Source organism: Hoplias malabaricus, chromosome 1 (assembly GCF_029633855.1).
Source record: "Hoplias malabaricus isolate fHopMal1 chromosome 1, fHopMal1.hap1, whole genome shotgun sequence".
NCBI classification, from domain to species: Eukaryota; Metazoa; Chordata; class Actinopteri; order Characiformes; family Erythrinidae; genus Hoplias; species Hoplias malabaricus.
In genome coordinates, this window is record NC_089800.1 from 21,905,902 (window position 1) to 21,920,371 (window position 14,470).

At 37.7% G+C, this 14,470-nt stretch overlaps 1 protein-coding gene across 1 annotated transcript; it reads right to left on the reverse strand.

Moving 5' to 3' along the window:
* Positions 1–55: 55 nt before the first annotated feature.
* Positions 56–14,452, reverse strand: wdfy1 (WD repeat and FYVE domain containing 1). Its single transcript, XM_066652885.1, has 12 exons — positions 14,268–14,452; positions 13,353–13,420; positions 12,579–12,652; positions 9,103–9,157; positions 8,051–8,201; positions 6,645–6,757; positions 5,889–6,015; positions 5,574–5,679; positions 4,334–4,435; positions 2,591–2,721; positions 2,333–2,441; positions 56–2,219 (listed from the first exon to the last, which is right to left on the reverse strand). The coding sequence occupies exons 1-12, from the start codon at positions 14,402–14,404 to the stop codon at positions 2,163–2,165; spliced, it is 1,230 nt and encodes a 409-aa protein (XP_066508982.1). The 5' UTR covers positions 14,405–14,452; the 3' UTR covers positions 56–2,162.
* Positions 14,453–14,470: the final 18 nt, after the last annotated feature.

The window sequence follows — 14,470 nt, forward strand, 5'->3', positions numbered from 1 at the left end:
ATTTCCTTACGCTAATAATTAGCAAAATAAAAATGGAGATTCAAGTCATTGTGTTTGTATTATCAACATGAATTCATCATAGTACAAAGGAATGTTAGAGCTGTTGAACAGAGCTTTTTAGAGTACACTATGACACACTGACAATTCACACAAAAAGAAATGTAAGAAAAGAACAATTAGAAAAGTTTACCCTCCATAGTTTAAACCTTGCTTTAAAACACCCTGTTAAATGGTAGTTTCTGCACTGAAAACACTACCTTTATGTGCACCGTGGAATCTACTCAGTATTTTACATGGCCTCATTTAAGGACTAAACTTCACAAATGACATGAGTGTTAAGGGTTAACATTTTGTCAACATACACCAGTAATCAATCAAGATCCAAGTACATTTAAATGCAATAACATTGATTATTTAGCCCCTTTTTTCATCTTGATTAATACTTCATTTATTATGAATGACATAATTTAGTGGAAAGACACTAACTGCTGAACAGATGAATGTGTGATGTCATACATGCTCAGTATAAGAAGTCAAAATATAGTGTCAATACAAGCAGTGTCACACAGCTTCCTCCACTCTTAAAATGAACAGGAGAATGATGATGCTTACATTCATCCAGTTACATGAGGTAACACTACACAGGGAAGCGAAGGGGAGGTGAAAGATAACTTATATTACATTGTTAGAAAGGATGGGAAAAAAAAGTGACAATGTCTAAACCTTGGTTTCTCAGGAAACACAGACTCATACCGGTACACACACACACACACACACACTGCGCATGCAAGTACCTGTGCATGCACACACAAGTGCAAATATATGCAAAGTAAAACAAAGGACATATGTAGTGCATGCACAGAAAGCAAGGTGAAAGTGTAGATGTAATTAAAATAAAGGCTAAATGTGAGATTTTCAAGCATAGTGTTAACCGGTGTAAAAGGTTCCTCTCAGCAAACAGCTCATATGGCCATTTCAGACTTTTCCAAAACATTCATAGGTTAAATGCATTCAAAGCCAAGGTTCCTCGCAGTTTAAATAATGCTCACGCAGGGACAAAGAGCTTTAAATAACTGTAGCATTATCCTCTTAGCTCTTAAAACCTACTCCGCCAACCACTGTCCAAATCTTGCTCTCAACTTCAGACCTTTAAGTGATGCTGTTATTTCATGATGTGAATATCACCATAATATATTTACCCCATACTAGAGTTGAAACAAAATCAATAAACAATTTGGGATATATTTTTTTTCCAATTATGTTATGCTTATATGGAGTGCAAGTGTTAATCCTCTAAAGACGTCTCATTAATTACACTAAGCCATAAAGGTACGTAAATATTTAGCATTAACAGATTCTTATCTAGAGCTGCTCAATAGATGATGAATAAAAAAAATATGGGAGGTTTTGTCTAATATCCATTATTTCATCTCTGTCTAAAGGGGAATCTACACAAGATTATTTAAATTATATTTATTTATTAATATATTTTACCCGCTCGAGACATCTGTGCATGTTTAAAGGAAGGTACCACTAGTAACTGTGTGTGCATCAGTGCCTGTGCGAGCTAAAACACGGCCAAATGTATGTCTCATGATAAGAGTATTATAATAAAGTTTAAATCATTATAACGACAATACGACTAATAACTGTATTGCCCTATTGCTGAAACACGAAAACCATGTTGTTTTCTGCTACTGGGACACCAAGGGCTATCGACTTATGACTTCACAAGTCACCATTTCTGCCAAATGTTCCCTGCAGTTTCATTATGCGCGATTGTGCTTTCCCTGAGCTGTAAACGTATATAAAGGCGGGAGAACTGAGAGACAGAAATTTTAAGTAATTACACAGAAAATTTCACTTGTCATGCATATAACAATAGGAGTCCGTGTGAAACGCCACAAACGCCACACAGAAATTGTTAAGAAATGTCTCCAGTTCATGTCTGATTTGAGAGAGAACCAGCCAAAATTACAAACCGTTGCTGATATACATCACTACAAGAGACAAACTCTTTTACAGACGCCCACTGCCTTCATTCCCCTTGAATACACAGAGTCCGGTCCAGAACGAGAACTGTAAGGTCAAGGTACAAGTAGGTAGGGGTTTTCCCTGTGGGTAAAGTTGGGGGTTACTTTAAGTGTGTCAAGTCCAATCGCTTAACGAGAGAAGCCAGTTGCTATACTGCTGCCAACCACTTGCAACATGTCCCAGATCTGTGGGCAGAATCAAACAAATGATTGGTGAGCAGTCCTTCAATTACACAACATGTGCATGGGCATATTTGTAAGTTAATATTTATGCAAAGTCTGTATATAGACAATATAACCTTAACAATACGGTCACTTCCACAAGTGACCATGAGGCCTCTATCTGGATCCATGTCCATGTAAGAGACGTTGTGCTTCCCCTCATAGAATGTAGCCAAGGGAATTCGACTAATGTTTAAAAGAAAAACAGAAAGAAAAAAAAATGTATGAAAATAGCCTACAACACTACAAGATTTATTCATTTTATTTGTACAATGTCGAAAGCATTTTGACACTAGAACGACTTGTCATTCCTATGGAGGTCAAAAAGTACTTACTCTTCCTCTTTGATAGCGGTGTAGCAGTCATCACACATTCGAACCTGGAACTCAAATCCCATGATTGGGTAGGTTGAGCGTTTAGAACTGCACTTCCCACATATTGCCTTACCACACTTTCTACAGTGGTGCTATAACATAGAAAATAAAACAAACAACAGTCCAATGAGTAATTAAACATATAAATCTAATTTGTGCAAGAAGACAGACAAGGTTCCTCTAAATAATGGACTTATTTAGAAACAGGCAAATTCTTCTCATCAAACAACACTTCTGTTACTTTCTAAAACTGTTAGATTACTATTATTTTTGTTTGTTTGCTTTTGGATTTTACCCAAACTTATTCCTAATTTACTCATAGCACATTCCTTTCTTTTAGTACGGACCACTAATTATGCACAACGTCATCTAAACTGGGAGGAAGAGGGCAAAAACCCACTTCCTGTGAGGCACACGAAGCCAACTGCTGAAGCTTTTCCATCTGCTGCTAAAACAATGCTATAGGAACCTCTCAAAGTGCTTGAAGGTAAATGCTAAAAAAGTGTCACATTTGGAGACATCCAATAAGATTCCAATAGCCAGGTTCTGAAAACAAACTTCCCTCGGTAAGTCGGTCATTTTTAAGAGAAATATTTTTGAATCATTTGTAAAGCAAATACTCTATGCAGAGGCCTAGACTGATATCCAATCAGATGAATGTGAGAGTCTGGAAACTCTTTCAGACCAGAGCTCCTCCAGGCTTTTACTTACAATCATTGGGAATTATGGTTTGGAATTTGAAATTGTGTTTAAATGGCTTTAAAGGGACCTGGGCATGTCTACAACCCACTTTCTCAGATCTAAACTGAGCTCTTTGGAGTTTTGTAGTGTAGTAGGTGTTGGTCAATACAATGAACAATGTCAAATGTGGCCTTTTTAATGAAGCTTTTGTCAATCATGATCACTAAAAGAAAGTCTAGAGGCCAAGTCACCAAGTTAAAACACATTTTGTAGCTTTCAGTACAACTGAATATTAATTAGGGCAGGTTTTTGTAATGTTTTGATAGCGTATTTATAATTTTGGTTTCAGGAAACCCAGAATTAATTCTTGACCTGCACAAATATGGAGTCAAATTGAGGTCCTTAATACTGGCTAAAAATAATATCCCATGTTTCATTTTCCCATTGAGCATAATTTTATGTTCTTTTTATTTACATCGTGTTTGTTTGTTTGTATTTGTCTTGATTTACAGACCGACTTTTTATTTATGGTCTGCTTTCCTCCGTTTATGCTCTTCACTTTTGACCCCTTTTTGACAGAGGGGGCAAGAATAAACAGGAGTGAGACGTTTCCTAAAAAGGAGGTTTGTCGTGTATCATTCACATTCTCAGCTGGAGCCAGTGCCACAGCCTGAGAGCACAAAGGGCAGAAGGCTTATCCTAGCTTTCACCCCATATGAAGGCAGTAAATAAAACTAATAATAACAGCATTTCTAGTTTCTTGTTTGCCAATTCTGATATTATTGAAACTACTAAAGACCCCAATGTGATTTTGATTTGTCATGTTTATAGTGTCCATAAACAGCTGAAGAAATAATACAACTTTTACCTCAATGGTATAAAGCAGTTGGGTATTTGTTCCATATTATCCAGCCCTAACAATCAGTTTCCCTTTATGACTGGAAATCATTTTCTTTTCATCATAATGTGGAATAAGCAGCTCATTAATTAATGTCCCTTTCTACAAACCAGTCAAAGAAATACCTGTCGGAGTCCCAAGGTCTTTGTGTCCCACATTTGCTTAATGTTCCAAAAAAATGGCTGTTCACATTTCTGACAGGAGTCACTGTCCAACCACTGAGGAGCCTGTGAGTGAAAGAAAGAAAAAATAGTGATGGTAGTAAGTAGATACTTCCAGTATATATATATATATATATATATATATATATATATATATATATATATACACACACACACATACACACACACACACACACACACACACAATAAACATGCACTTATTTATCAAAGGACCACAGAGATTTAAAATCCCAGCGTAATGTACGACCTTTTGTGTCACTAATTTAGGCAACAGCTGTACGACAAAAACAAATGGTGACTCATGAATAAGATTCACGGAAACAATGCCCTCATTAATTCCTTATTTGCATAAGGCACACCCATGTTTTCGTTCCTGTACATACAATTTACACGATGCACAACCCAATAGTGGGCCTAAAGAAGAATAATAATAATAAAAATAATAATAATAATAACAATGATAATAAAAATAAAATAATAATATAATAATTATAAATAAAATAAATATAAACATAATTTAATAATACAAAAATAAAAAAAATCATCTCATGAGCCAGTGTTTATCACAGGCTGAGATCAGGGCTGTTAATAACCTGCACATGCCCAAACTAATGCCCAGATTTATAATAATTATTGAATATCATTGTTTTCATTTTGGATTGCAACTAGCAATTTTTAAAGCTGTTGAAATTTTACAAAAACCCCTTGCAAACATGAATCACAAAAAACTAATATTTGTATTTGCTAATTTTATTAACTGATATGACCGTACCAAATAGATATTCATTGAATTAATCTCCCTCAGAGAATGAAGAAACAATCCTGGGAGGAATCACAATTTAACCACAACTCCATCGGAAAAACTGCGTTTTTCGTTTGTACGTGGCTGAATTTAACATTTGTAACTTGAGTTGTTTCATTTTGTAGCACTTTTGCCTCCTGAGATTGGAAAATTTCCACCTTAAGTGATCCAATACAGCAAAAATATATCAGTCTTACCCCCCTATGAAGCAGAAATAGAGCAATAAGCTCATCTCGGTAGGTGCTTTTCAGTGTTTAGAGTCTCTCCGTTGTCTAAAAACCTCCAGAGAGAGAGAAAGCCTAGCACCGGACCCAGACACTTTGGGTTTTTTTTTTTTTTCCCCCACCCAGTGTGACTCGAGTTCCCATCTCTGATATGTACCTCTTCTCGCTGTGTATCCATGTTCCACACTGTGATACCTCCATCAGCAGAACATGAGACTAGCTGCCGGGAGAGATGCAAATACCTCAGAGCCTGCACTTTTTCACTGTGTGAACAAAAGGTAAACTCAGATAAACATGTAAGCACCTTCATGCACAGTTCACTGATAAATACTTCAGATGTCTCAAGCTGTAGAAGGTTCTCTTTGGCCAGACGCCACTGTCAATAACGGTCAAACAAGACCCTTGTATATCCTGCTGCTCTCGTTTGGCAGTGCCAAAGTGCAAAATAGAATGGAAATGTGTTTACACTTACTGATGTCCTTGCAATAAAAGTGTGCGGCCTTTTCTTCCACCAATGTCCCACATAATTATACTGTGATCCGATGCTCCAGAGAACAGCCATCTTTGCACAGGGTCCCACCACAGTGCTCCTATGCTACCTATGGGAGGAAAACCCATGTCAAAATGTCAGATATGAAAATGAAAACTATTTCAAGCACAGAAAAAAAACCATGAAACTAAGAGCTTGGTGTCCTTTTCTTGGAATGGTCATGGATATAACACAAAAGGGGGGAAAAAATCAGCACGTTTCTATAACTTTTTAAAGTGCAATAAAAACAAGAATCTTAGACTTGGTAATTCTCTTAAACCTTTAACTGATAAAACTACAAAGAAAAGCTCCATTGTATTCTGTAATTATAAACTCATTAAGAATTTGATGCCTGCCACACATTCCAAAAAGGTTGGGCCACAAACAGCAAATGGTAGATTTGTTTTCTTCGTATGTAAGGGAGCATTATGTCACTAAGACATTTTTCATTATAAGCCTTAAGAAAGTCTCTGCATATATTCTTAATTTAAATTAATTCACATAAATTTCTATACTGAATATATTTTCGAAAAATTAAGAATACAGGATGTGCAAATTAAAACTACACAACAGATGAGTGTATGTCCTGAACGGCCTTATGTGCTTCTTCAGACACTTTTTGAATTTTTGAAAGATTTTACACTGAATATACAGTACGTTCAAAAACGTGAGGGAACCAAAACAAATTACATGGAATACCTTCATGTCCTTTCAGAGTAGTTATTGTGGAATATGTCTGTCCCTCCAATTTAAGGAGAGTGATCTGGCCTGAGTAGTCACCCACAAACGCATGCTGGGTTTCACTGTCATACCTGAAAAATTAGTGAAGGAACTGACAAGGAGGAACATTTGAGATACCATTCATACCTGACTACTGACTAAAAATACACAGCACTAACACAAAAAGAAATCTCTCTCTCTCTCACACACACACACATCTTGGTATGCAACAAAAAAAATACCAGGAAGGTAGGAAAAGAAAATTATTAAATCAAAAATAAGGAAAAAAAAGTAAACACAAAATTCTCAATAAAATATGCAACATTTGGTGCACACACAATTACAAAATTTTCCCATAATCCAAATTCGTCACTGGATAAACTCCTACACAACTCACATTCAGACTCAACATTTTCATGTCAAGATGCTGCTAGCCAAAATTCTTTATGAAATACAAAATTCAAGACTTATAATATCACCCAGAGTACGTGTGTGAACAGATTTCATGTTCCCACTTACAAATAAATATAAATGATACTCTATTAGAAATATATAATGGACAAATGAGATCTAGATTCAGTCATTTCTGAAAGAGGTAGTACAGTCCCCTCCTGACCTGATAATGCAACTGCTTTTGTGTATGTCTGGACAGGGATGTTTTTAAAACCTGAGAGGAAAACCTCCATTTTTAAATATTAAAAGATCCGTGTGGACGGGGCCTCAGTGTGACTCATTCTGCACGTGCTGAAAAATCATGGCTCTGTAGCCCCAGAACGCATTTGCTAGACTGGCCAACATTCAGTCCATATCTACCTCCCTTGTCACATCCTGAAGAGAAGAATCAGACACTGGTGGTCAGCTGAATTATTGGATCAAACACAACAAACAAAAAAATTCAAGTGAAAATTTGAAACCTCAGTTACCAAACAAAGTCTGAATTTTGAAAGTCTAAATAAACTAAAAGCTGGTAAATAAAGTCCTGATTTTACTGCATTTATTTAAATGAGACTCAATTATTCGAGACTCGTTTATACTCACTGCTGCTGTCCACGATACAAAAGACGAGCTATCCAAATAAAATGATGATTCTATTTCATTAACCGCATTAATTGTTGCTGTAGAAGAAAAATGGCTACTTTAGCACGACATAATGAGTAGCCAAGCTTTACCTTGACTGCAGTAACATACTAGACATACTTTGAACTGCACTAATAAATGTAATTTTGATTAATGATTAAAGTAAAAATAGTTTTGTGTGATTTTGAGAATGAGATAACGTTCCAAAGCAGTAGCAAAGTACAAAGTAGTATTCAAACCCTGTACAATCCTGTTAAATCAATGGACGGTCATGTACTCTTTCTAGAAGATGAAGGACTGAAGGATACTGTAGACAGGAGCCCCACGAGCTTAAGTGGTGACGTCCCAGCATGGAGCCACTCTGAGTGCACATCCAGCTTACAGTCTTGTCATGCCCTGTGCTCACCACCCACTGACTCAGCAAGGAGAACACCATGTCTGACACCCGACCCTGATGAGCTGAAACACACAAAGACAAAAACATCCACACAAGGTTTTAATCACATTCTGAGCAAAAAAATACTGCTGGATTTAAAAGACAGAGGAAGTGTGCGCTTGACATCACTGCAGCTAGAAAACATGCAAACAGGAAAGCCTTGTGCCACCAGCCTGGAGAGTGCTGGCGTCTGGCTCAGAGGTGCTCTCTGGAGCACAGATCCCCTGGTGAAGCTGTCGATGGGGCACCTCCGGGATGCTCCGGGATTATTATTGCAATGAGGAAATTTGCTGTGTTCTTTGTTTACTCTGTGGTTTGTTTACTTTTGTGATCTGACTTTGTAAAGCGCTTTGTGAATCGTATTTGGGATAAATGCTATATAAATAAAACATATCCAATTTTATTTTAGCCATTGTTGCTATTTTTTCTTAAAGCTCTCTCGATTCTCAACTCTCATTTCTGATTGGTTGTCACATTTCTCCACTGCTTTAAAAGAATCACTGAAATAAAATTTTTATTTGTATTTTAAGCATTAATTCAATTAAAAAGTAAAGTTATTTAATAAAAATATTATGAGAATGATTATATTATTGTCATCACCATTTTTGATGATTACACTAGGCTTACAATGTTACATCTGCTGTGCATTCCAGATTCATTTACATTGTAGAAAATAATAAAAAACAAAGAAAAAACATTAAATGACATGATGTTTGTGTCCAAACACAATGGGGAGTAGTTAATGACAATACTTTGATATTTCACAAAAATTCGTAAAAATTTACTTCCATTAATTAATCGAATATGAATCTAACTCCTATCAATAACTCACTAATGTAATAAAGTAAGTTCAAGAGCTCTTCAGAGACTTTTTTTACAAAACAATAGTGAGCTTATGACATCATGTGTTTGTTCTTATTTTACCTGGGTATGTTTTTACATGGTTCATCTTGTTGAAATCTTCAGAAATGAGAAATTCCTGCAAGACAAAAAGGTTTTAATTACCCAGACTGCTCTTGTGTGGTTGAGGGAGGCAAGGAACATGGCATACCATTAGTACAAACTAGAGCACCATCCACAAATACTGACAGCCTCAGTTAACATAAAAACCCTTTATATTAAGAACAATCCTCTAAATCCTCTTATAAATTAATTAAATAAATTAATTTTCTGAAATGTTTGTGCCACTCATTATCTGTGAAATCAACCTTAAGAATACTGCATAAACATTGCATAATAAATAAAGTAATTAGACAGCTCCTTTTTTACTCAAGTATTAATATGATTTCCCCTTAATTATCCATCACTAAAATGTGTAAAAAATGAGTTACATTGCTAAAGAGTTAATGTTTATAACCACTATCAATAATTAGGCACATTAATGTGTGTGTAAACCCTTGATTGAGCAGGAGGCTCCACCACAGTCTGCAGATAACTGCATGAATCCAAACTTGTAAATCACTTGAACATTCTCCCCAATTCACCAACACCGTTCCATACTAAAAGGGAAAGCAGGAATTATGTAGGTCCTCTGACCCCACCTCGAACTGCTCTGATCTCAACAAACCAGCAACATTTAATGTACGTTGCAATATAACGGCCCCTAGATCGTATGTTAACTCTTGTCGCCCCCTGGTGTCCAGAAATATACATTGTTTTTGTTGAACATAGGCTGGATGGGATTTTCAGGGTACAGCAAGTAAAAGAGACGCGACTGGAGATTTATCGTGAGTATTTCGGCTGACGGATAAAGCTATGGAACCTCTGTGATGGACTGGCGCTCTGTCCAGGGGGTGTTCCTGCCCCGTGCCCAGTGAGGGGGAGGGGAAGGGGCAGGGTGGGGTCCAGACCTACTGTGAGCCAATAAGTTGGCTGGGCCTTAGTCGATACACAAACATTACCAAACATCTACTATTGAACTGTGCTGAATCTCAAATGATTCATAGCTAACCCATGATAGACTGGCAGTAAAACGCTTTTCTACGCTCTTTTATACTCTATGCTATAATGCTTTCAGGGAGTTATACGACAGAACGTTTGCATTGAGAAAATTGTAAAATTTTCTAGCGATAAACAAATGCTGAGAAAATTCTTGTGTCATTCCTCTGTGAGATTTTGGCCCAAAACATTTAGACTCTCCCAGATGATTTTCTGCAAAGTAGCACACACCAAACCTGCTACTGCTGAGCATGGCATTTTACACATTTACACTATTTAACACCATGTAATAGTTTTACCTTAAATCATTGTGATGCTTCAATGAGTTGTAATAGGGGGAACAGAGCCTCTGTCTTTACTATTCTGAGCTTAGCACTGTAGAAACTGCACTATGTCATTTTGGAGCAGGGTAGGACACTAACTCTCCTATTGAATTCAGTACAGTGTGATCCAGTACACTAGGTGGAGCCCCAGGAGCAAAAAAAAAAATATCTTAAGACTTACCTAGTGTTCCTTTAAACTCATGATCCTAGCACTCCCTGAGGATATGGCATTTCTGTCTAAGGCTAAAAGTATCTTTATGACTACGTCACAGTAAAAATGGTCCTTTAATCATAAGTGACTAGGTGCTGAAGGTTATGTGCAGTGTTTTAAGTGTGAGAAGGAGCCTATGGGGGTTGGGGGGGTGGGGGGGGGGGGGTTCCTGCAGCTTTACCTTGCCTCACACAACCAATAAAGACATTTGTAGATGTGTGTTTTGGCCACATTTGGTGGACAGGTTTATAATTTTGGAAGAGAACTCAGCCAAATGTACAATGAATGGATAGAACTCCAATGACTGCTTCCAAAAGGAGAGTTCAAATTTCACAAGCAGGACTATACTGATTTGCCAGAGCATTAAAATGACCTACTTACAATACAGGTGTACATTGTAGCTCTATAATTAGCATTTACTGTGCTGCATAAATTGTTGGTCCAGACTAGAAAGGCAAAGATTGTGTTGAACTCCAAAGTTTAAACTAGATCAGTTTACATGGAAACACAAAACTGTGTGCTGCCTTCCGTTAACTGTCTATAGAACCACTAGTCGAGCAGCACCTTCCACCACTGACCACCGATATGGCGGCTGTAGCAGAAGGATGCTCTTTTGACATGGTTGATGTGGACACAGGAAAAGAGTAACAGAACTGAAGCAATCTGTGTGTTTCCTTGACCCTACTCCAACAATTAACACTCAAACCTCTCATTTTAATTAAAAAATTTGAAAGTGTTTATTTTAATCAACTAAACAGATCTTAAAAGCAAACACTGCATAAGACATTGTTGCAATCAGGCATTAGGACACATCACAGAGACCTGCTGATATCAGAGAACGATATTAGAACAATCCTCAACAGCAACAAGGTTTCAGTCGTGATGCAACAGGACCTAAGCACTGCTTTTGATTCAGTTAATGACCTGGGATGCCTTCCCCATAAAGATTAACCTTAGTGATTTACATACACCTGTTTGTTACCAACAGCCTTCTTAGTCTTCAAAAATTATGAATGAGTTATAAGTACTTTGTTCTTTGTTGACTCCGTCTCTGCATTTGCACTGGAAAGGCAGCACCAGTCGAAAACTAAAGCACAGATTTACATCGATTTTCACATTCATTCATACATTGTCTGTAACCCTTATCCAGTTCAGGGCAACGGTGGGTCTGGAGCCTACCCAGAATCACTGGGAGCAGGGCAGGAACACACCCTGGAGGGGGCACCAGTCCTTCACAGGGCGACACACACTCACACATTCACTCACACCTACGGACACTTTTGAGTCTCCAATCCACCTACCATTGTGTGTTTTTGGAGCGTGGGAGGAAACCGGAGCACCTGGAGGAAACCCACGCAGACACAGGGAGAACACACCACACTCCTCACAGACAGTCACCCGGAGGAAACCCACGCAGACACAGGGAGAACACGCCACACTCCTCAGAGACAATCACCCAGAGGAAACCCACGCAGACACAGGGAGAACACACCACACTCCTCAGAGACAATCACCCAGGGGAAACCCACGAAGGCACAGGGAGAACACACCACACTCCTCACAGACAGTCACCCGGAGGAAACCCACACGGACACAGAGAGAACACACCACACTCCTCACAGACAGTCACAGAGTGGACAGGGCATGGACACAGGGTTTAAATTGGTTGTTTCTATTGTACTACCTCATGCATTCGTTTTCATTTGGAAACGTTAAAACATTGCTCTTTATTTTATTTAGTGGTTTTCAAAGACAACAATTTTATGTTATGCTTAATTAATAAAATAGTTGAACAAAAAGGTTTCTGTGGGTTTTCTTAAAAAGAAAATCTTTTTTAAAATCTGTGCATTCCAATCTGTGCATCTCAATAAAATACCATTTAATTTTTAAAAAGTTAATGTGGAAATAAATAAATAAATAAATCTTACCACAATGGCTCCATTGTCCTGTCCTATGAAAATCCGTCTGCTTTCGTGATGGTATGACATACAAGAACATGCAGCTATACATATATGAGAGAGAGAGAGAGAGAGAGAGAGAGAGAGAGAGAAATAAGGCGTGTTGTTTTTTTTTTACAAGTTGTTTATATTTACCTGCAGTAGCGTGGAAACATTTAGTGTTCTAAAGCTTTATGACTTGTAAACTACAAGTGGTAGTTTAGGCCTACACCAGTCACACAATGCTTTGACATTGATGACTTTGCACATGCATCCTCAGAGACATGAAAAGCCATTAACAGGCCAGTTGTGTTATGTTAGCTAATAAATGTCCATGCTGAATAGTGTATCACACAGAATGGGAGCAAGGCAAATTGTGACGTCCTGAACTTCCAGCCCCAGATGCCTAAAGCATCACGATATGTGGCCAACATTTAGAACAGTGATTCCCATAGTTTTTCTGCCCCGTTTTGGTATCCAAGAAAAAAATGTTCAAACACTAAACAGTACACATCAGCAGCATACCTTTTTTTTTTTTAAGCCTCGCTCTCCCCTCACGCTCCAGCACTAAGTTGCGGAAATGTGCACAGAACAGCCAGGAAAAAGTGTGTCATACTTCCCATAGAGTATTCCCAAAAATATGCCTCTGCCCCACCCCCCACCACCTTCCCCCCTTCTGCTTTATTCAGTACGTTCAGATTCATGAATTAGTCTCTGCCAATGTTGGCTGGAAGCAGTTTAGCAATAAGTGTGTGTTGAACTTACATGATACAGTGTGGTAAATACTGGGCCAATATTGTCCACTGTCTCTCTTTAGCCATACTCGAATAGTCCTGAAGTATAGGGGAAAAAATTCACATTTAAAAAGCAATCTAATAAAAAAAACAGCACTAATACAACAGTTCTTAGATACAGCCACAAAGCAATACCAAGTATCAGCAGAGATAATGAATACTGTGAGGGATATTATTGTATATATTATGGCAATCAGTCTGTGTCAAGTTGATAACTACATATTCCTTCCTGCTGTGTTAAGTGTGTGAGTAGTTTAAAAATGATAGAGCACTTCTAGACTACTATCAAATAAGACATTCAATTAAAGTTAGCTCATTTTAAAGTTAAGCAGTTGGTTTTGAATTTTTTATTTTTATTTATTTATTTTTTTCCAGAAAACGCATCCTCCACCAAAACACAAAACCATTAAACTCAAACAGGGCGAGACGGTGACAGCACAAGAATTAGAAAGAGTTTGTCCCAACACCTCGTTAACTGTAAACGAAACGTCTTTATTCCTGTTTCATAGGTTTCACTTCAATTTTGATAAACTCGGAAAACCCGCCACACAAAGACACTGTGAACAGTTAAGTGCTCGATTATTCACTCAGTGACTCAGAAAGCTACAACTCTCTTCAAATACAGTGTTATAGAAATCCGTAAAGAAGATTCTGTTCATTTACAACTTACACAAAACGTAATGTGCTCACGTTTTCGGACGTTACAAATCTTAAGACGTCGGAAAGAGGTGTTACTGAGGGCCTTTGTATGTAGATTTATCGTTTTAAATGGCATTGAAATTGACTGAATTATAACATTCAGTTTATATTCAAAAGGAATTCTGCAGCATATTTAACCCACTGTTCTACAGAGAAACGTTTCATAATCCAGTAACTACCACGTTACCTATCCTCGCTGACCGTGATAATCCCATCCTCCTTCGGAATCAACACTGAAGCATTCACTGCGTCTTGGTGGCCTTCAATTTTGTTCAAGAGGATGGGTCTGGAGGTCTGGGGCCTTGAATGAATCTCCGCCGCCATCGCTGTTTTCTTTTTTTCCGACCTTTCCCTCTTGTCCAGAGTCGCTAAGACATGTCAGCTGATTGC